The following is a 23,081-nucleotide window of genomic DNA, read 5'->3' on the forward strand; positions in this document are numbered from 1 at the left end:
ATCTCACCAGAAAAACTCTGAGGTAACCATGTTTCATAAAGATGACTATGAGTGATTCCTTACTCTAGATGTAGGCTTTTAGAACCTTAGTACATGCACTGTGCTAAGTGGCTGAAGTTCAGTTTTTTTGTGGTGCTTGACAACTGAACTATGTAGATTTTGTAGAGGAGAACATATCCGCAAACTGGTGTGGCTTCCATGTTCACGATTTAAGTTAGGAGTAAGCCTCTTGGACTTTCCCAAGATGTTCTACTGTTAAAATAGTGCCATTCACTTCCTAGGTGGGATCATCTTGACCCCTGACACATTGTGAGGTGTGGTGAGAGCAGCACGCCCCTCACCTGTGCCAGCTCCCCTTCTCTCCCAAAGAACTCTGCCTCTGCTGGGCCTTAGGTTGAGGGAGGTGCTGAGGGGAGGGGGCCCTGCTGCTGTGCTTTGTGAAGGCCCATGACTGCCAGCAGGCCTGCTCTTCCGCCTCTGGGTCCTGGCCTGGGTAGGATTGCAGATTATTTCTTTGGACCTTCTTTCGCCTGCTGATGCACTTTGGCCCACTCACTCACTCACTGCCTCCACTGACCAGAAACCCTTCCCGGGAGCAGAGTGCCAAAGCCAAGAGAAGCCCTTGTTCCCTACTGGTGCCTGAAGGACAGTGCTCATGGGCAAGGTCCTCTTTTGGATGGAACTGGACAGAACCGTGGGCTTGTCCTCCACAGTGTGTGATGTTGGGGCTGACGCTCTTGTTTACATTTATCTCAGGATTGCTAACTGCCATGTTTCTTATTGGGTTGGAGCCTTTTACATTTGGTACTGGCAGTCCGTGGATTTTCAGGATTGTATGTAGGGGGTGACTTTACAAAGCAATGAAACAAGCCAAGTAATTTTATGCCATATGAATGCACTAACCACCACCACAAAACTCCAGGTCACCTGGTGTAAGAGGGTCCCTTCTTGTCCCCACTTAGGCAAGCCTCATCATACCGTGCTGCTCCAAGCCCAGCAAGGGCTCTCTCAGAAACCAGTGTTCTTAAGCAGGCTGACTCTGCTAACATCTTTCCCGTGTGTGTCTGTCCTTGTTTGCACAGTGTCCCCCTCGAGTGAAACCTCTGGTTACCTGAAGCTTTTTGTTCTCTGCAGAGGCTCTGTGCTAACTCTAGCCCACACGCCAGAAGCCAGAGGGTTGGGGCAGTGAGCAGCTGCTCTTTCTGTATACTGCAGCTGTGCAAATTGGCCCACCAGCAGCATTCTTCTTCTGCCTGGTTGTGTGGATGGGGTTGATGTAGCAGGAAACTGTTCTATTTTTTAAAATAGCTAAATTTCCTATTATGTTTTGGATAATTCTATTCCAGGGTAGACATATCTATTCGAAAAAAAATAGTATCATTCTGATGTACCATGATGTAAGATTCTCGAGTTGTTCAAGGAAGTATTTATGTCAGTTTGTAAGGAGGCAAGCCTGTAAATTCTCTTTATGTGAGCAAAAGCAGAAGAGTGTAGCAACTCAGTGGCCAGGAATTTGGATGCATCTTGGAGGGTTAGGGAAAAGAAACCCTAACTGTAATCTTCTTTCAGAAAGCAAGTCTTGAAAATTGGTGTTTTCTTCCTTAGTGCCAGATAAGTATCTACACCCCCACCCCCTGCCACCTGGTCTGCCCCTCTGGCTTATGATTGCACGCATGTTCAAGGGAACAGTACAAACTGTTTAGCAGCAGCATGTGTTATTGTACACAAATTATAGCAAGTAATATAGTCAGAGCTTTTCCTAAAAAGCCTTTAGATGGGCTATTGCACTGGTAGCTGAGACCCTTTGAGGGCTATTTGGAGGGAAAGAGAGCATCTGCATCCAGGCATGTTCATAAATAAGGAACATATTAACATATAAATAATGACATATAAATAAAACATATAAATAACGAGATTTCGAATAAAACAGCATCCAGCAACGAAGAGAATAGGATTCCCTGTGGACACTGGACTAACCAGTGTTTATAGTTAAAGGATGATCTTCACAGAGTTCCCTACATTTAAATGAAGTTGGCGGGAAGCAGAGTCTGTGTCATCTAGATTTTAAAATCATCTAGATTTCTCTAGGCAGACATTTCCTTTGACTTCACGGTGATGTTACAAAGAGAAAGAATCTGCTGTAATGTCTGCTTATGTTTACCCAGATTCTCTTGTCCTCCAAGGACTGCCTGTGTAATTGAACCTTGTATCACAAGCTCAGCGGGGACTGTTTATAGGAACGGTCCTATGGGCTCAAGCCTCGTACTGGGGCCAGTCGGAGGTTTGTTAAATAGCTTTGAAATGACCTCTTTAATCTGACATTACACATGTGAAAGCAAGGACTACTGACCCAAAAATACATAATAAACCTCACGCAATATTGTGAGGAATCATTTTAAATGTTATTTTGATATGAAAGTTCTTTTAAACTCTTAACTTTGGCACGCAGTCCCCAGGAACAGTAGTTCTCTCAACTCTGGCATACCTCCTTCAGGAAAGAAAAAGGACCACTAACGTTTTATAACGCATATACTTTAGGTGTCAAAAATGCGTATGCGTATGTAAATGTACTGTAAGTATACATGCAAGGAAGGAGGGTTAGGAGACCTAAATGTGTGGCAGGGATGGTGGGGAACAGGATCCTTCTCCCCACTTATTCAAAATGCAGCTCTACTGCGAAGTTCTCACGGTAGATATGCCAGGTTTTTTTTTAATGTGGATTATCCAGTTGGTTCCATGGAAGGTAAAGCCTAGGAAAGAAGAAACATGCTTCAAGCACAGAAGGCCAACCAGGGTTAGTCTTAGTCCCTCTCCTGTGCCTCAGTTGGCACATACAAGTGGAAGGGCTTGGTAACATCTGGGATGGCCAATGTTGGGGCAGTCAGTAAGGCTGTTTGTAATTCCTAAAATGCTCCTTCTGCCTCAGCTGTCCACTCTACCATAGTGAGTCCTCCCTTAGCCAGTTCACAGAGAGGTCGCACCATCTCCGCAAACCGCGGTATCCACAGCTTGCAACAGCCCACCGTCCCAAGGAACTCCCTCATGGAGACCGAAGCCTAAATAAGTGGTGTGGCTCTGACAGAGCTGTGTTTGTATTGCTGACACCGGATACCCTTTTCCCTGCAGAGTCTGCAAGAGAGCTCTTGTCCCCCACAAGCAAGACCCATAGTCCTTAGCAGCTATTTCTACTATTCCCACTAACTCAGTCCTCCTTCAAGTACTAGAGAACTAGAAATCTAGAGAACTTCCAGACTCAGGAACGAATTTTTAGATAGGGAAGAAGTTTCTCTGGAATAATAATCTTCAGTTAATTTAAAAAAAAAATTTCCCAGTTTAGTCACTAGAAAGTTATTTTGAAATGGGAGAGTATTGATTTTTTTTAAAAGATTTTATTTATTTATTTGACAGATCACAAGTAGGCAGAGAGGCAGGCAGAGAGAGAGGGAGAAGCAGGCTCCCTGCCGAGCAGAGAGCAGAGAGCCAGATGTGGGGCTGGATCCCCAGACCCTGGGATCGTGACCTGAGCTGAAGGCAGAGGCTTAACCCACTGAGCCTCCCAGGTACCCCTTAAATAGTATTTTTAATCTAATATTTAGCTTATGAAAAATGAGAATGTTTGCCATTGTCATTGCTCTGAACATGAGTGTGTAACTTCTGCTGAGATGTCACAAAGTGTACAAGTGTTACTCTTTACATGAATTTCTAAGCCTCAGTGGTTTTCTTTTCCTATTGAAATCATCAAGCAGAACTGCCAACAACTAACAGTGTTGATCAAGTTAAAGTTTGTGCCCTCCTCCACCCCCTGCTTGCTCCCCGTTATGGGAAAATCTGTTCAGTAGTGAAATGGTATGTGTGTGGAAGCAAGTGACCTCGGTGGTTCCCATACCAGATGGGCTCCCCTTTGATCCCTGAAGCCGGTCTGAACACTCGCTCAGTCAGTGGTCCGAAGCAGGAGCTCCACTACAAGCAGTACTGGCCTGGGCAGTGTTGCTTAATTTTGTGATTTTCAAGGGCCATGAGATGAAAACTCTCTCATGTGTGGGTATTCTTGTCATTAATACTGACAGTCAACTATCAATGTAACTGCTGCTTGTAGAAATGGATGAGGTCTTTGGACATAAAGTGGCATCGGCCTCCGGTCAGCACGATGTAAACTAGGTTGGAGGACTATTGTCTAATTTATATAGAAAAAAAACACCTTTCCTTAAATTTTGATAGGAATGGCAAGAAAAATCCATTTCTTAAAGTCTCCTTTGTGTCGTGAGCCGAGGGTTATAGAGGTTAAGTGCTGTGTGTCTAACGGCTCTAATTGTTAAACATATATAGAAAGAAGGGAAAAGGAGGAATTTTAATCTCTTTGGAATTAGTTTTTAGTATCATTTTTACTATGAAAGTTAACTTTTTTTTTTTTAATTTTAGGATCTTCCTAAATATGACAAGTGTCCATTTTTCTTTTGGTTCCATACATCTTTTGTACAAAATAACAGGTATGGCTCTAGTATAAATGGCTTAATCTCCAAGATCTGTGTAAGGCAGAATGGTACTCCTGCCCTCAATTTATAGAAACCAAGAAATCCTCAAGTCCCCCATTCTTCATTAGGTAAAATATAGGGTTAGTGTTGAGAACCACTGTGGCCTTTTCCTCGAAGTCCATGCCATAGGACTGTGTCATAGGAGCTGAGACGTATTCTAATCAGATCTAGGTGTGGTGATAAATCCCTCCCCTTGCAAGTGTAGCAGGAGTCTGCTCAGTTACTCCGAATGGGCAGGTCCACCGTGTGTGGACTGATGTGGACTGATGTCGTCTATTGGTGACCTACCACCTACCACATTCTAGGCCAGAAAGGAAAGCATCCTCGAGGAAGGCTTTAGCTAGTTAAAAGGTGACTGATACAACTAGATCTAGGGCAGAAGTTAGAGGACACAGTAAGCATCCGTGAAGACAGCTTAAAAAAAAAAAAATCATGGGGCTCCTGGGTGGCTCAGTGGGTTAAATCCTCTGCCTTCTGCTCAGGTCATTATCTCAGGGTCTTGGGATCGAGCCCCACATCGGGCTCTCTGTTCAGCAGGGAGCCTGCTTCCCCCTCTCTCTCTGCTTCCCTCTCTGCCTACTTGTGATCTCTGTCAAATAATAAAATAGTATTTTTAGGGGCGCCTGGGTGGCTCAGTGCGTTACGCCGCTGCCTTCGGCTCAGGTCATGATCTCAGGGTCCTGGGATCGAGCCCCACATCGGGCTCTCTGCTCAGCGGGGAGCCTGCTTCCTCCTCTCTCTCTCTGCCTGCCTCTCTGCCTACTTGTGGTCTCTCTCTGTCAAATAAATAAATAAATATTTTTTAAAAAGTTATAAAATAGTATTTTTAAAATTTTATTAACATGAATTATGTATATGTTCAAAGGAAAGATCTCCCTCATTTTTTTGTGTGTGTGGTTTTTTTTTCTTACATTTTAGTATGGTATGAATTTCTTTTTGCCTTTTTTTTTTAAATTTTTTAATTTTTTATTAACATACAATGTATTTTTATCCCTAGGGGTACAGATCTGTGAATCGCCAGGTTTATACACTTAACAGCACTCACCAAAGCACATACCCTCCCCAATGTCCATAACCTCACCCCCCTGTCCCAAAGAAATAGAAAAATGTTCCATGCTCATGGATTAGAGGAACAAATATTGTGAAAATGTCTATGCTACCTAAAGAAATCTACACATTTAATGCAATCCCTACCAAATCCAATCCATGTTTTTCAATGAAATAGAACAAATAATCTTAAAATTTATATGGAACCAGAAAAGACCTCAAATAGCCAAAGGAATACTGAAAAAGAAAGCCAAAGTTGGTGGCATCACAATTCCGGACTTCAAGCTCTGTTACAAAGCTGACATCATCAAGACAGTACAGTACTGGCACCAAAACAGATACATAGGTCAATGGAACAGAATAGAGAGCCCAGAAATAGACCCTCAACTCTATGGTCAACTAATCTTCGACAAAGCAGGAAAGAATGTCCAATGGAAAAAAGACAGCCTCTTCAACAAATGGTGCTGGGAAAATTGGACAGCCACATGCAGAAAAATGAAATTGGACCTCTTCCTTACACCGCACATGAAAATAGACTCCAAATGGATGAAGGACCTCCATGTGAGAAAGGAATCCATCCAAATCCTTGAGGAGAACACAGGCAGCAATCTCTTTGACCTCAGCCAGAGCAACTTCTTCCTAGGAACATCTCCAAAGGCAAGGGAAGCAAGGAAATAAATGAACTTTTGGGACTTCATCAAGATCAAAAGCTTTTGCACAGCAAAGGAAACAGTTCACGAAATCAAAAGACATCTGACAGAATGGGAGAAGATATTTGCAAACAACAAATCAGATAAAGGGCTAGTATAAAAATCTATAGAGCTTAGCAAACTCAACAGCCAAAGAACAAATACTCCAATCAAGAAGTGGGATTGGGAGGGAGACAAACCATAAGTGACTCTTAATCTCACAAAACAAACTGAGGGTTGCTGGGGGGAGGGAATTTAGGGGAAGGGGGGTGGGGTTATGGACATTGGGGAGGTTATGTGCTATGGTGAGTGCTGTGTAGTGTATAAACCTGGCGATTCACAGACCTGTACCCCTGGGGATAAAATATATGTTTATGAAAAATAAAAAAAAAAAGAAATGGGCAGAGGACATGAATAGACATTTCTGCAAAGACGACATCCAGATGGCCAACAGACACATGAAAAAAAGTTCCACATCACTCAGCATCAGGGAAATACAAATCAAAACCACAATGAGATACCACCTCACACCAGTCAGAATGACTAAAATTAACAAGTCAGAAAAATGACAGATGCTGGTGAGGTTGCGGAGAAAGGGGAACCCTCCTACACTGCTGGTGGGAATGCAAGCTGGTGCAGCCACTCTGGAAAACAGTGTGGAGGTTCCTCAAAAAACTGAAAATAGAGCTACCCTATGACCCAGCGATTGCGCTGCTGGGTATATATCCTAAAGATACAAACGTGGTGCTCCGAAGGGGCACGTGCACCCGAATGTTGATGGCAGCAATGTCCACAATAGACAAACTATGGAAAGAACCTAGATGTCCAGCAACAGATGAATGGATAAAGAAGAGGTGGTATATATATATATAAAGAAATACTATGCAGCCATCAAAAGAAATGAAATCTTGCCATTTGTGACGTTGTGGGTGGAACTAGAGGGTATTATGCTTAGCGAAGTGAGTCAGTCAGAGAAAGACAACTATCATATGATCTCCCTGGTATGAGGAAGTGGAGATGCAACATGGAGGGTTTGGGGGGGGTAGGAAAAGAAAAAATGAAAGAAGATGGGATCAGGAGGGAGACAAACCATAAAAGACTCAATCTCAAAAAACAGACTGAGAGTTGCTGAGGGAAGTGTGGACGGGATAGGGTGGTGGGGATATGGACACTGGGGAGGGTATGTGCTATGATGAGTGCTGTGAAATGTGTAAACCTGGCGAGTCACAGACCTGTACCCCTGGGGATAAAAACATATCATATCTTTATTAGAAATTTTTTTTTAAAGTGCTCTGACAGCATTTACAATTAAACATTTTTGGGGCACTTCGGTGGCTCAGTGGGTTAAAGCTTCTGCCTTTGGCTCAGGTCATGATCCCAGGGTCCTGGGATCAAGCCCCACATTGGGTTCTCTGCTCAGCGGGGAGCTTGCTTCCCCCAGCCCCCTCTTTGCCTGCCTTTCTGCCTACTTGTGATCTTTGTCAAATAAATAAATAAAATCTTTTAAAAAAATAAAATTAAACGTTTTTAATTTCATAGATATTTTTGCAAATCAAAAATGAACTCCAGTAGTCAATAAACAAGAAAAAATATGCTCAATCTTTCTTAGCTTTGTTATTCCTATTTTCTTCCCTTTAGTAGTCACCTTCCACCCCCCACTTCCTTTCCTTCTCTTCCTTTAGTCTTGAAGCAAACATCAAAAAATGTTCACTATTTTTTTAAAAAAAATGTATTCATTTATTTGAGAGATTTGAGAGAAAGAGTGAGAGAGGGCAGGGTGGGGAGCAAAAGGGCAGAGGAAGAGAGAAGCTTAAGCAGACTCTGTGCTGAGTTCAGAGCCTGGTGAAGGACTTGATCTCCCCACACTGAGATCAGGACCTTAGCTGAAACCAGGAGTCAGTGCTTTAACTATTGTGCCACCTAGGCGACCCCCCTTCCAAAATTTTAACAACTATTAATACTAATAACACTATGTACCTTCTTCTTGTACTTTAATATATAAATATTTAGAAAAAGAAAAAGATTTTTACCTTTGCCTCCCTTACAGTGTGATATTTTCGTCATCTTGAGAATCACTACGATGTTTTTGTCATCTTGAGACATCCACTCATCCACTTCCTTGGTGAATGCCACCATCTCACTGATTTCAAATGTAAAATTTTTAGTTGAATTAAAATTCATCCAAAAAATCAAGTCCAGTATGTTTAGCTTTCTTTTGACAGCCATCTTGGCATGAAATTTACCTTAGACTGGGGACATTGTGATCATCAATCTTGATTCGCTGGACCCTGTCATGGAAGTACTTAGGATTATAAGCTCTTTCACCTAAAATAAATAATACATAGGTCAGATAGCTATGCCTAATAAACACAGTAAATGATCAAGTTATGAAGAAGTCTGCAAGAGAGCTCTTGTCCCCCACAAGCAAGACCCATAGTCCTCAGCGGCTATTTCTACTATTCCCACTAACTCAGTCCTCCTTCAAGTACTAGAGAACTAGAATTCTAGAGAACTTCCAGACTCAGGAACGAATTTCCAGAGAGGGAAGAAGTTTCCCTGGAATAATCTTTAGTTAATTTATAAAAAAAGATTTCCCAGTTTAGTCACTAGAAAGTCATTTCTAAAATAGAGACTATTGATTTTTTTTTTAAGCTGTCTTTACGAATGTTTACTGTGTCCTCTAACTTCTGCTCTAGATCCAGGTGTGTCAGTCACCTTTAAACTAGCTAAAGCCTTCCTTGAGGATGCTTTCCTTTCTGGCCTAGAATATGGTAGGTGGTCGGTCATCAGAAGATGAACACACACGGTGGGCCTGCCCTAGTCGGGGTAATTGAGCAGACTCCTGCTACACTTGCAAGGGGAGGGATTTATCACCACACCTAGATCTGATTAGAATATCTCTCAGCTCCTATGACACAGTCCTATGGCATGGACTTTGAGGTTAAGGCCACAGTGGTTCTCAACGTTAACCCTATATTTTACATAATGAAGAATGGGGGACTTGAGGATTTCTTGGTTTCTATAAATTGAGGGCAGGAGTACCATTCTGCCTTACACAGATCTTGGAGATTAAGCCATTTCTATTGGATTATATCAGAGCCATACCTTTTATTTTGTAAAAATGATGTATGGAACCAGAAAAAAAATGGACACTGGTCGTAATACTTGGGTAGGTCCTAAAATTAAAAGAAAAAAAGTTAATTTTAATCATAAAAATAATACTAAAAACTAATTCCAAAGGGATTAAAATTCCTCCTTTTCCCTCCTTTCTATATATGTTGAACAATTAGAGCTGTTAGACACACAGCACATAACCTCTATAACCCTCTGCTCACGACACAAAGGAGCCTTTAAGAAATGGCTTTTTCTTGCTATTCCTATCAAAATTTAAGGAAATGTGTTTTTTTTTCAATATAAATTAGACAATAGTCCTCCAACCTAGTTTACATCATGCTGACTGGAGGCCGATGCCACTTTATGTCCAAAGACCTCATCCATTTCTACAAGCAGCAGCTGCACTGATAATTGACTGTCAGTATTAATGATAAGAATACCCACACATGAGAGAGTTTTCATCTCATGGCCCTTGAAAATCACAAAATTAAGCAACACTGCCCAGGCCAGTACTGCTTGTAGTGTTGCTCCTGCTTCGGACCACTGACTGAGCGAGTGTTCAGACCGGCTTCAGGGATCAAAGGGGAACCCGTCTGGTATGGGAACCACTGAGGTCACTTGCTTCCACACACATACCATTTCACTACTGAACAGATTTTCCCATAACGGGGAGCAAGCAGGGGGTGGAGGAGGGCACAAACTTTAACTTGATCAACACTGTTAGTTGTTGGCAGTTCTGCTTGATGATTTCAATAGGAAAACAAAACCACTGAGGCTTAGAAATTCATGTAAAGAGTAACACTTGTACACTTTGTGACATCTCAGCAGAAGTTACACACTCATGTTCAGAGCAATGACAATGGCAAACATTCTCATTTTTCATAAGGTAAATGTTAGATTAAAAAATACTATTTAAGGGGCACCTGGGTGGCTCAGTGGGTTAAAGCCTCTGCCTTCAGCTCGGGTCATGATCTCAGGGTCCTGGGATGGAGCCCCATATCGGGCTCTCTGCTCAGCAGGGAGCCTGCTTCCCCCCTCCCTCTCTGCCTGCCTCTCTGCCCACTTGTGATCTCTGTCTGTCAAATAAAATTTAAAAAAATACTATTTAACATGAATTATGTATCGGTTCAAAGGAAAGTCAGATCTCCCTCATTTTAAAGTACTTTATAAACTATGGGGAACACTGTGTTTTAAAGATACAAAACAAAAGTTTGATCACCACTCTGCAGTAAACATACCTTTGTTTTTTCCTTATTTGAAAATATATGCAAGTTGTATAGAATTTAGAAAACATGAGCAAGGGGCGCCTGGGTGGCTCAGTTGGTTAAGCCTCTGCCTTCGGCTCAGGTCACGATCCCAGGGTTCTGGGATTGAGCCCCACATAGGGCTCTCTGCTCAGCGGGGTGCCTGCTTCCCCCACTCTCTGTCTACTTGTGATCTCTGTCAAAATCTTTTTTAAAAAATGAGCAAAAATCTCTTATGTTCTTTTTAAAAATTTTGATATAGACCGGCCTTGTTTTTCTCCCCCTCTCTGGCAAAGGGTTGACATCTCCTATCCTGTTCCTTGCCAGGAATTGTAGTAAAGGAAAGGCTAAATCAGAATCACTCAAAAGGCCAGACAAGAATACTGGCATAGGTTGGTTCTGGATGACTCACGGAAGAAGAGAAAAACTGCACTTTGATGTCATCATACAGTGGTGGGCAGTTGGACAGATGGATTGTCACACTGTCTGTTTCTGCATCATGAAGGATCTGTGAATGATCACATGGAACTCAGAACCATAACCCTAGCTAATGGGTGGATAAATGGTGAAGTTCAGTTTGCTTATCGCAGCTTCCTGGATTTATCAAGTACACTTGGTCTCAGAGTTCAGCCATTACACATATAAATAAATGTGAATCGTTTCTATTAAGTTGCAATACTGTTTAAATTTTTAAAAGGCCAACATGTTTGGAGGGTATGGTACTGCACTGCTGAAAAGTGAAATACTCCCTTTTCCATCAGAATTTAAATGTCACTGTTGAACGTGTGTCATTTGATTTGCAGATGCCGGGACACACTAAGAAGATCAGTTTTAAACTTGGCATTCACATTCAAAAACATGTGATTGGTCATGTTTGTTAAAGAGGCGCTTGCTGATGGTATCATAGGCCTTGTCCATAGCCAACTACTGGATGGAGTGACCAAAGATTGGTCACATTTCTGGAATGAAGGACTTTGGGGCTATACTGAGTATTTCTTTGTTACTGATTGGCCCTTGCACAATAGTGGTACCCACACTAAGGAGAGTCTGTGCGAAATACCAAAGAAGGTGCAGACTCAGGGGATGCTTCAGGGAGCTACAGACATAAGAAACAATGGTAGAGTGGCATGAATTACATGTCAAGCTGGATAATGAAGACTGTGTGGTTGTGTGTTCTGGGGAGCTTAATGAGAAGCAGAGAGTAAGAAAGTTTCACAGAGGAGCAGAAAAAGAGTTCTGTGTGGTGGATTTGTACACACGAGGAGCTCTGAAAGAGAATGCTGTGCAGACTGGGTGGTGTGGGGGAGGGAGGGGAAAGACATGGAACACATGAAACAGAAATGAGAGTGTTGAGTCCCAAGGGCCAGAAGGCACCCCGTCTACTTGGAATGGAGTCTGTAGGTCAAGTTACTGAAGGAAATAAGCTCAGGTTTCAGGTAGGATAGGGAAATATTTTAAAGGTTCAAGAGCCAGGAAATAAGAAAAATTGTGGAAGCATGGGGGCGGGGCAATTCCTATGTGACAAAGTGGCCTGACAGTTATCACTTATAACAGTGATTATAGCTCACAAAGCAACTTCACATACATTATCTAAACTAATCCTCACAACCCAGGAGATGTGGTCTTTATTTTGCAGATATACTGAGCCAAAGATACTGACTGGCTTTGACTAGAGGCACAGAGTGCATTGTTCTTCTGCTCCACTTACTGCTTTTCAAGTAGGAGCAGAGAAAGACCTGCATATTGCCAGTCTCTCGACACTCTATAGCATGAAGAGAAGGGACAGGTAGGGAGACCACTGTAGAAATCCAGGCATGAGCAAATGAGGTGCCGGACTGGGCGGTGACAATGGGAACAGAAAGGAATGTAGAGAGTGAAGAGAGATTCCCAAGGTAAAATCAATAGGAAGTGCTGACTGGATGTGGGGGCATGGCCAGGAGAGACTCCAGGATTCTACATCGTGAGGCCTCAGTGAGAGAATTCTGGTGTCACTTGCAGAAGCAGAGGAAAAGCTCATCTGAAAATTCTGGATTGACATACACAGTTCCGTCGTTGGGGCAGAATCTGTCTAGGTAGGTGTCCTGCACCTACCACGTGGGGGGTGGTCATAAGTCTGTGCGAGCGGATGGAAGAAAAAATAATAGTTTGCAGTAGGAGAATGGATAAGCAGAACCAAGAGTAGAGTATGTGCAGAGATAAGAACAGAAGTCAAGGATCGGGTCTGGGTGCGTGCCTTCCGTGGGACAATGGGCAAGGAGTGGTGGTGGGGAAGTAATAGGAGAAGAGACACAAACCTGGAGAGAGAATTTGGACGGTTTATATTTCTTAAGACCCGGGAAAGCTTCTTATTGCTTTAGGATAGTCCAAGGCACTTCAACATTTAAGAAAACAGACTACCAGGTCCCATCGCCTAGGGGAAAGAGGTATATATGTCCCCTTCCGGCCACTCTTGAGTTACTTCTCTCAGTGCAGTCCCATAGGATATCGGAGGCAGAGTCACTTGGGACACTGCTAACACTGAACATGCTGGTTTGACATTGAGATTTGAAACAAACACCAGAATTTCCAGTTTGCATGCTATCTCTTACCTGACAGTTTTTGGAAGCAGAGCCGAAAAAGATGATCTGCCTCTGCATTACTATTTGTACTTTGAGATCAGTGCCATTGCCTTTTCCTACACCTGAAGGAAATAAAGTTAGGCTCATTAGAACAAAGAGCAAAATGTCTCATTGATTAACATTTTGGATTAAAGAGAAAATTATGACAGCTAACAGTGTGTCAGTAGTGAATCATCTGGGTCTTGCTTGGATTCCGTCTTTAAAAGACAAATCTTTAAGCCCAACTTTGCCTCCTAAAGTTAAATTTATAAGGCTGGAGGTATGTGTGTGTGTGGGGGAAGACATATAGTTTAGCTTCTAAGACAGAACTTCATCTCTTCACCTTTCTAGAAAAAAATCAGGTAGGTAACTTGCCACCTTTCCTGCTAGTGTGTTGCTTGCTTCAGACATCCGACAATGGGTCTTAAACAGTCTAATTTCCTCTTACCCTCATCTGGAGTTAGATATTAGACTGCTGCATCCAAATATTCTGGTGGCACTCATGATATATCTATAGACAAATGGTTTCTTGCTCTCTATTCGATTCAGATGAACCCTTTTTTTAGGAGTTCTTAAAGGCTGGTTTCTCAAGCCTTCAATTAATTCTAACTGCTTTTCTTTTAATGAGGAATGTCACAAATATTCATAGAAGTAAAGGTTCAGAACTAAAAAAATATTCTAACAGAGTCATATGTTAATCATTCTTGATGTTCAGATTCTATTTGCATTGTAGGACCACATTATGAATTTGCATTAAGCATCATCATGTCTGAGCCTTACTTCCTCCACCCCATGCCATCCTATCCCATTGCAGTTGCAGAACTCCTCTGCAGAACTGATGTTGACCAGAGATTAGTGAAAATGTAGAACTAAATTAATACAAACCCTTACCACATGACAGGAAAGGGCACTGATTTACAAGCTTAATTCCCACACATTTCAACCTCTTAAAGCATATTTCTATAATATAAAAGGTAAAAAAGACATGAGGTGAAGAGTCTGGCTCACCTACTCCCACCTGTTTATTTGTCCAGCTCCAAATGGAGAATATTTTTGTGCACATATAATCAAAAAGGAATACTCTCCCTGAGTATTTTTATATATGTACATAGCACAAATATGAATACATATTATTCCCCACTTCTGTGTTACAGGAATTGTTGCATACCACAGCACTGTTCTGTGCCTTGCATTTTTAAAAACTGTTTTTAATTTTTTATTTTTTATAAACATATATTTTTATCCTCAGGGGTAGAGGTCTGTGAATCACCAGGTTTACACACTTCACAGCACTCACCAAAGCACATACCCTCCCCAATGTCCATAATCCCACCCCTTTCTCCCAAACCCCTCCCCCCAGCAACCCTCAGTTTGTTTTGTGAGATTAAGAGTCAATTATGGTTGGTCTCCCTCCCAATCCCATCTTGTTTCATTTATTCTTGCATTTTTAAAATACATGTCAAAAATCTTATTTGACTCATCAATTAATCAAAAACCAGTAAAATGTTACAGCTGATGCAAAGTTAACTACAAGCCACTGTGCAAAACAGTAGGGAGTTTCCTCACAAAATTAGAAAGAGAATTACTGTATAGTCCAGTAATTTTGCTACTAGGTATTTACCTAAAGAATATTAAGCACCAATTTGAAGAGATATATACACCCTTATGTTTATTGCAGCATTATTTACAATAGCCAATACATGGAGGCAATCCAAGTGTGTACTGAGAGACGAATAGGTAAGGAAAATGTAGTGAAGATGTATTTATACAGGTATACACATACACAATGGAACATTTTTCAGCTGTAATTAAAAAAAAAAATCTTGCCATTTGCAACAGTGTGGATGGACCTGTAGGGATGCTAAGTGAAACAGAGAAACAAATATATTTCAATCATGTGGAATTTAAAAATAAAAATAAAGAAAAGAAGACAAAAAACCAGACCCTTCAATACAGAGAACAAACTGATGGCTGCCATAAGGGAGGTGGGTAGGGGATGGGTGCAATAAAGAGGAATAAAGAGTACGCTTATCATTTTAAAAATTAACATATATGTATTATTTGTTTCAGGGGCACAGGTATGTGAATTATCAGTCTTACACGATTCACAGCACTCGCCATAGCATATGCTCTTCTCGATGTCCATAAATGTTTTTTTTTAAAGATTTTATCTATTGATTTGAGAGAGACAGAAAAAAAAAAGCATGAACAAGGGAGAGGCAGAGGAAGAAGGAGGCTCCCCGCTGAGCAGGGAACCTGACACAGGGCTCTATCCCAGGACTCTGGGATCACGACCTGAGCCAAAGGCAGACACTTAACAGACTGAGTCACCCAGGTGACCCATGAGAGTTTACTTATCTTGATGATAATATACTTATCTTGATGAACACTGAGTAATGTGTAAAATTACTGAATCATTATATTGTACACCTGGAGCTAATATAAACAAATGTATGTTATACTTCAATTAAAAAAAAATACTGCGCATCTATTGGGAAATAAAAATTGATGACATGAGTGTATAAACAGATATAAAATGGCTTAATCAGTCACCTGGGTGGTTCAGTGGGTTAAGTGACTGCCTTTGGTTCAGGTCATGATCCCGGAGTCCAGGGACTGAGTACTGTTTTGGGCTCCCTGCTCAGCGGGGAGTCTGCTTCTCCCTCTGACCTTCCCCCTCTCATGCTCTCTCTCTCTCTCATTCTCTCTCTCCCAAATAAATAAATACATAAAATCTTAAAAAATGGTTTAATAATCAATTTCTTTCCACTAGATACAACTAACTTGTATTTTTATGTACAAAAATTATTTACAGTATTATTACTTTTCTACAACTTAGAGTTATAAAGAGCTTAAAGACCATGAGAGGTAGAGATAATCCCACAAGGGTGCACAAGTCAAAACACTGCTCACTGCAAATTCTTTCACCCTTTTTTCTGACAGTCTCCCCATCCCCATTCTGTTTTGATCTTAACAACCTCAAAAGAAGATTATTCTTACTCCAAAAGAAGGCTGGTGTCTCTAACACTGAGTCACGAAGAAATAGGAAATATGAACAGACCAATTACTAGTAATGAAACTGAATCAGTCATCAAATAACTCCCGACAAACTAAAGCTCAGGACCAGATAGAATCACAGGTGAAGTCTGCTACACATTAAAGAAGAGTTAATACCTATTCTCCCGAAACTATCCCAAAAAATAGGTGAAGGAAAACTTCCAAATATATTCTATAAGGTCAGCATTACCCATACCAAGACCAACTAAAGTCAAGATTAAAGAAACAACAAACAAATAAAACTACAGGCCAGTATTCCCCATGAACTTAGATAGATACAAAAATCCTCAACAAAATATTAGCAAAGTACATTCAACAATAAAAAGATCATTTGCCACGATCAGTGGGATTTATTTTGGGAATGCAAGCATGGTTCAATATTTTCAAATCAGCCAACATGGTACACCGCATTAGCAAGAGGAGGATAAAAAATATATGATGGTTGTTTTTTTGTTGTTGCTGCTGGGAAGATGGCAGAGTAGGAGGATCCTGTGCTAACCTTGTCCCCTACACACACCAAGATAACAGCCACATCAAGTGCAACAAACTCTGAAAAGGACCCAAAAACTGGCAGAACAGACTTTCCACAGTAGAGAGGAGGCCACATCGAAAAGGTAGGTGAGGTGAAGACACAGTTGAGAACCAACCCCCCCTGTAAGACTGTCCATGAAGAGGAGGGACCCCCAAGCATGGAAAAGCAAGAGTCTCAGACCACAGAGCAGGCACAGGAGACCTGCACTGAGAAGACAAGTCCCTATAACATTTGGCTTTTGAAAACTATTGGGCTTTAATATGTTTTGAGGACCAGCAGGGCTCAACTCTGGGCACTTTATTTATTTACTTGAGTATAATTAACTTAAGTGTTGTTTATTAGTTTTAGTTTCAAGGGTATTTATTAGTATTAGTTCCAGGTGTACAGTATAAGGATTCAACGATTCTATACAATCAAGGTCAGTGTACTATTCATCATCTTTATCTATTTCACCAATCCCCTACCCCACTTAACTTCTGGCAACTCATTTCTTCTCTGTATTTAAGACTCTTGTTTTTTGTCTTTTTCTTTGTTGTTTCTTAAATTACTTATGTGCATGGAATCATATGGTACTTGTCTTTCTCTGATTGACTTATGCATTTAACAATATACCCACTAGGTTCATTCATGTTGGTCAAAAAACAAGATTTCATTCCTTTTTTATGACTGAGTAATATTCCATTATACTTATGTGGATATGCACCTTCTCTTTATGCATTTATCCATCAGTGGACACTTGAGTTGCTTCCATATACTGGCTATTGTAAATAATGCTGCAATAAACATAGGGGATATATATAGCTTTTGAAATTAGTGTTTCCATATTCTTTGGGTAAATACCCAGTAATGGAATTACTGGGTCATATGGTAATTCTACTTTTATCTTCGTGAGGAAACTCTATAGTATTGCCCACAGTGCTTTCACCTCTATGTCTACTGCAGCATTACCTACAATAGCCAAGACGTGGAAGTACTCAAGTGTCCATCGATAGATGAATAAAGAGGTGGTGTGTACATAGAATGGAATATTATTCACCCATAAAAGAATGAGATTTTTGCCACTTGTGACAACATGGATGGACCTACAGGGTATTATGCTAAGTGAAATAAGCCAGACCAGATAAGGACAAATACAAAAAGTAGTTTTCCTTATATGTGGAATCTAAAAAATAAAACAAACAAAAATGAACAAACAAAAAGTAGAACCTGATCTGTAAACACAGAGAACAAACTGATGATTGCCAGAGGGGAGGAAAGTGGGGAGAGGAACAAAACAGGTGAAGGAGAGTGGGAGATATAGGCTTCCAGTCATAGAATGAGTAAAGTAAGTCTTGGGGGATAAAAGGTACAGGAAACATAGTGAGTGACATAGTGAGTGTCACTCAAATAGTGTTGTATGGTAAGGGATGGTAGCTACACTTGTGAGCATAACATAATGTATATACTTGTCAAATCACTAGTTTATGTATCTAAAATGAATGTAACATTTTTTAAAAAAGATTTTATTTATTTGACAGACAGAGATCACAAGTAGGCAGAGAGGCAGGCAGAGAGAGAGGGGAAAGCAGGCTCCCTGCTAAACCAATAGCCAGATGCTGGGCTCAATCCCAGGACACTGAGATCATGACCTGACCTGAAGACAGAGGCTTAACCAACTGAGCCACCAAGCCACCCCTAAAATGAATGCAACATTTTCTGTCAAGTATATTTCAATAGAGAAAGTGTTTATAAATGTAAGGGGGAGACAACGTCTAGAAGTCCAAGAATCGTTACTATAAAAGAATGACAACAACAAAAGGGGAAGAAAGCCACTGCTGCTAGAGCTGATTTATGGACAGACAGAGAGGTGGGGAATAAAATTGGAGAAGTGGATGAGGGGGGGCTGGACAGGTGTGATGAGACATGCCAGAGACATTTTTGTTCAAGTCAACTTCACAGAGATCTACTGAGCTCCAACTGTGTGTCAGGATCTGGGGGATTCAAAGACGAATGAATAATGGTCTCTGTCCTCTTGCAATTTGCAACACAGTAAATCACCTGACAGAGACCAAGGAGATACAGTGTTATAAATATGACACCTCAGTATAAGGAAATGCATGATCACAGGTTGAGTTCTCCCGGAAGTGGACCCTAAACCAACACTCTGGTTACTAGTGATTTATGAAGGAAGTGCTCCTAGGAGGAATTTCTTCATAAGAGCCAATGAAGGGTGGGATTCAGCAGATTCAGCTTGATCTATGGGGAATTCTTTGGTGTAAATTATACTGCAGAGTTTGCCACACTTGGAAGCAAAGGAGTTGAGTTTTTGTACAGCTGCTAGTCATTGCGTATGGGCTGCCCAACAGGGTAGTGACACTCTCAGGGATTTGGGGCTCTAAATAAATGAGTTGGCTCCAGTAGTAATTCTCCAAGGATTATAGTAAAGGGGGTGGAGGTTGGGTGGAGAATCACAGAGCTGGTTGAAGGGGTTCAGTGGGATCTTGATGGGGCACCAAGAGTGTCCAACCCCAAAGGCTAACAGAACTTCTTAGCCTAGAGGGTTCAGTTTTTTTGGGCAAGCTAACAATGCGATAAGAGGATAATAAGTAAAAAATATATATATAAAAAGAAAAATGCTGGTGTCATTAGCTTTGGCCTCATTATTTACATGGGTGCAGAAAGACTGGTAACTTACCATGTAGTCCTTCTGAAGTTGGCTCTGAAGTCTGGACACACAAATGTACTGAACAGCTGCTAAGATTACAACTTTGTCTGGAAGTCTCCATGAGACTTCCTTCTCAAACTGGACTTTTAGAATCTATTTGTTAGCCTGAGACTAGCAAACCAAACCCATGAAACCCTCTCCCAGTTTTCCTCTGCAGTACTTATGCATTTGGGTTAGCTCCTCTGTTCTGTATCTCTGCACCTTCCAGTTTTAACTAAACAATGTTTCTGCAGTTTATATAAAACATAAAATATTAGCAGAGAAGTCACAGTCTTAGGGTATAACATCAGACTGAGAAACATACGAAATTCCAGAACTTATTAAAAGTATTTTTAAGCTTAGAATTTTGAGAAACAATTCCCATTCTCACTATTCATGTTAGGCTATTTAGCCAAACTATGGAAAGAACCTAGATGTCCATCAACAGATGAATGGATCAAAAAGATGTGGTATATATACACAATGGAATACTATGCAGCCATCAAAAGAAATGAAATCTTGCCATTTGCAACAACATGTTAGGAAAATACATTAAAATTCCACTGGACCAAATGCCTATTTGTCTGTCTGGAACGGTTAATACTCATGGGGGTCTCTATAGATACCGTTGGTCCCACTGTTAACAAAGAAGAAACTGAAGCAGAGCATACACTCAACGCAATTCTGGCTCTCCTACCACTGAGTTGGTTTTATGGTTGCATTTATATTTCTCGGTGTGAGAAACTGCTCCAGTGGCTAACCATGTTGTTCTTCCTGGTCTAGAATAAAGTGGCCAACTCTTTTTGCAGGACCCCACTGAATGTGGGAAGGGAACAGAGCAAAACTGCTGTCCCCTACCTTCTGACACCTGTTGGACAAGCCTGGCTCTGCCTGAGGAGGTGTGGCAACACCTGGAATTCTGAATGAGGTCAGCCATTAGGATCACGACAACTCTCTCCCTCCTAATTCACACACAGCCAAGGAAACGGTCATCATGGACTCTCTAGAGGACTTTGCAGTCTGCAAAGCCTTTTCACCAACAGTTGCTAATTTTTATACACAAGCAGCCTTTTGCCTGAATGGGCCATGTTTCAAGGGTCTGCCTGCACAATGCTTGTTTGGAAACCTAGACAAATTTTCCCACAGAAACAATCCTCCTGGGTTGACATTGGTTTTCACAAGCCGGAAACCGATGCAATCCAACTGTGGTAATCCACTGAAATTCCTCACCACCACCTCTGTGTGTGTGGTGGGGAGGAAGGGATATAGAAATAATTTGAAAAAAAGCATTTTATACTTTAACTGTAATTTTTTTTTTACTATGCAGGATACACACACACACACACACACACACACACATATATATATATATAAATATTTAAATGATTCTTTTATTTCTAAATAATTGGGCGAAATGTTAAAAAAATATCTATATCTAGCTCTTATTTTTTGGGACTCCCCAGAAGGCTAAAAATACAAGCCTGTTGGGATGCATACCAGTGCTCCAGCACCATACTACTCATGAGGGACCCGGCATCTCCGCATGGGACATGGTTTAACTTTGGGGAGCCAGAGCATCGCTCCCTACTGCACCTCAGGCAGTGAGAGTGAAGCCCCAGCCCACCCGCACAGAGGTGGCCCTGTTCTGCTGCCTCCCTGTGAGCTGTGCAGGAAGCGGGGTGGTTGATGGAGAATTAAAGACTTGAGGATGGTTCTCCCCCTCCCCTTCTCCTTCATTTCTTAAGTCCCAGAGATGGAAGATCTAATTTTCCTGCCTCCCTGCATGATGATAGATCCCAGTCCCTCTCCTGACATTCTAGAAGCATGAGAACAGTCAGCTCTTTTAAAAATTGGTCAGGATTTTTACTCCTGGTAATAAGTAATAGAAGCTAGGAGGCTGAAAGATGCCCCCCTCCCCCCACCACCCTGAGTCCAGGTTTCTCCCAACCCCCTTTCTGTGTTTACATAGATTCTAGTAAGGAAGACCTGGGTGGTGCTCCTTAGGAAGCTATCCTTGACCTTGACCCTCAGCTGGCAGGGTCCAGTCTGTGTGTGCCCCAATACTGTGGTCAGCTCTTTATATCCATGCGCACTCATTCCTCTCCTTCCTGAGGGCAGAGAAACACTGGCAGGGGGCTAGCCCAAAGCAGGCACTTGGTAGTTATTTCTAAAAGAAAATTTGTGGCAACAAATTTCATTTGTTGTTTGGGTATTGAAGACAACTTTATGTATTTAAGACATATCAAGACCTCTCGAGTTGCTGGGGATGAGGGGACTAACAGTGCAGGAGGGAGGTGAGAGGGAGAGACCAGGATGATGAGAGGGAAAAGAAGGTTTCTGAAAGGCTCATGTGAGCAAATGGTACAGGGCTGCCAGATGAACCCTGAATTAGAGGTGGACATGAGGAAAAGGTGGTCTCCAGGGCTCATGAGCCCTTCCTCTCTTCTCCATCAGGGTCCAATTCTTAAAAGCTCACCCTGTGCTGAAGCCAAGGCAGCAGTGAGAATAGAAGACAGAAGGGGATGAAGCCCTCACAAACTGGTGAAGAGAGGGCATCTAAGGATTTCTGGGCTCTTCTACCAGGAGGGGTTACATGTGAGAATGCATAAAAGGACAGCCATGAGTTGGGATTGTTGGTACACACATGGGAGCAACCATCCCACGCCTCAAGAGTCAGAACACTTCCCCACTGGCCAACTCATCAATGACACATAAATCACTTACCATGAATTGAATGAATAACAATTTTTTCAATCTTGACTGTTTTTCTTGGAGGGAGAGTCATGTTGTAGATATTTTTCACATCTGCAAAATATCCAACGTATCTACTCTGCAAAACAACAGAAGACTCAATTTAAGTGGAGGCGAAAAGTCTATCCTCAGCATTCCTGATTTTGTTCTTGTTTTTATTTTTACATAGAATTTAGGGAGAATCATTAATTAAAGAAACATTTTTTGAATGCCATGATATGACTAGGCATGCTTATGTTTGCTGCCTCATGAGTGAATATCTCCCTTAGAAGAAAAATTCTGAACTCTGTGCTGTGGGGAAGGAACAAGAAGGGAGGCACATGTGGCTCCTATAGGCCACTTTCGACTGCAAGGACACCTAACCAGACCCAGGGAAAGCGCTACAACCTTTCAACAAGACGTAGTTAATATGACTGTGGAAAAGCTCAGTCTGGGTGTGAAGGATTAACTGTTACTAAGTTCAAGGAAGGTCTGTGCTCTGGCAGAGAGTAGCCTCCTCATCACGAAAGGATTTGAGCTCCACACACTGCTAACGAAGATACATATGCTCTTGTCCCTGCGGCCAGCTTGAGTGTATTTTTTAAAGATTTACTTATATGAGAGAGTGTGTGTGCATTAGAGAGACCAAGAGCATGGAGAGGGGCAGAAGGAGAGGGAGAAGCAGACTCCCCAGTGAGCAGGGAGCCCCAGGGTCATGACCCAAGCTGAAGGCAAACACTCAACTGACTGAGCCACCCACATGCCCCAGAAATTGGGATATTAAGGTATCATTAAGGTATATACTTTTAAAAGATTTTATTTATTCATTTGACAGACAGAGATCACAAGGAGGCAG

At 41.6% G+C, this 23,081-nt stretch overlaps 1 protein-coding gene and 1 long non-coding RNA gene across 2 annotated transcripts in view; one reads left to right on the forward strand and one right to left on the reverse strand.

Moving 5' to 3' along the window:
• Positions 1-154: 154 nt before the first annotated feature.
• On the forward strand, positions 155-6,052 carry LOC309857938. The gene is made up of 3 exons (XR_014307989.1): positions 155-712; positions 4,420-4,487; positions 5,530-6,052. It is a non-coding gene; the product is annotated as an uncharacterized lncRNA (long non-coding RNA).
• The window catches only part of LOC309857937 (phosphatidylinositol 3,4,5-trisphosphate 3-phosphatase TPTE2-like), a 28,613-nt gene continuing 7,230 nt past the window's right edge, over positions 1,699-23,081 (reverse strand). Inside the window, exons 4-8 of the mRNA XM_082750648.1 lie at positions 22,220-22,325; positions 13,215-13,306; positions 11,039-11,134; positions 9,374-9,444; positions 1,699-2,750 (exon numbers count right to left, since the gene is read on the reverse strand). Of these exons, the coding sequence (XP_082606774.1) occupies positions 2,711-2,750; positions 9,374-9,444; positions 11,039-11,134; positions 13,215-13,306; positions 22,220-22,325 (405 nt within the window). The 3' untranslated portion in view covers positions 1,699-2,710. The remainder of the gene's footprint in view (positions 2,751-9,373; positions 9,445-11,038; positions 11,135-13,214; positions 13,307-22,219; positions 22,326-23,081) is intronic.

This window comes from Mustela nivalis (assembly GCF_964662115.1).
Source record: "Mustela nivalis genome assembly, contig: HAP1_SCAFFOLD_1583, whole genome shotgun sequence".
In the NCBI taxonomy this organism is placed as follows: Eukaryota; Metazoa; Chordata; class Mammalia; order Carnivora; family Mustelidae; genus Mustela; species Mustela nivalis.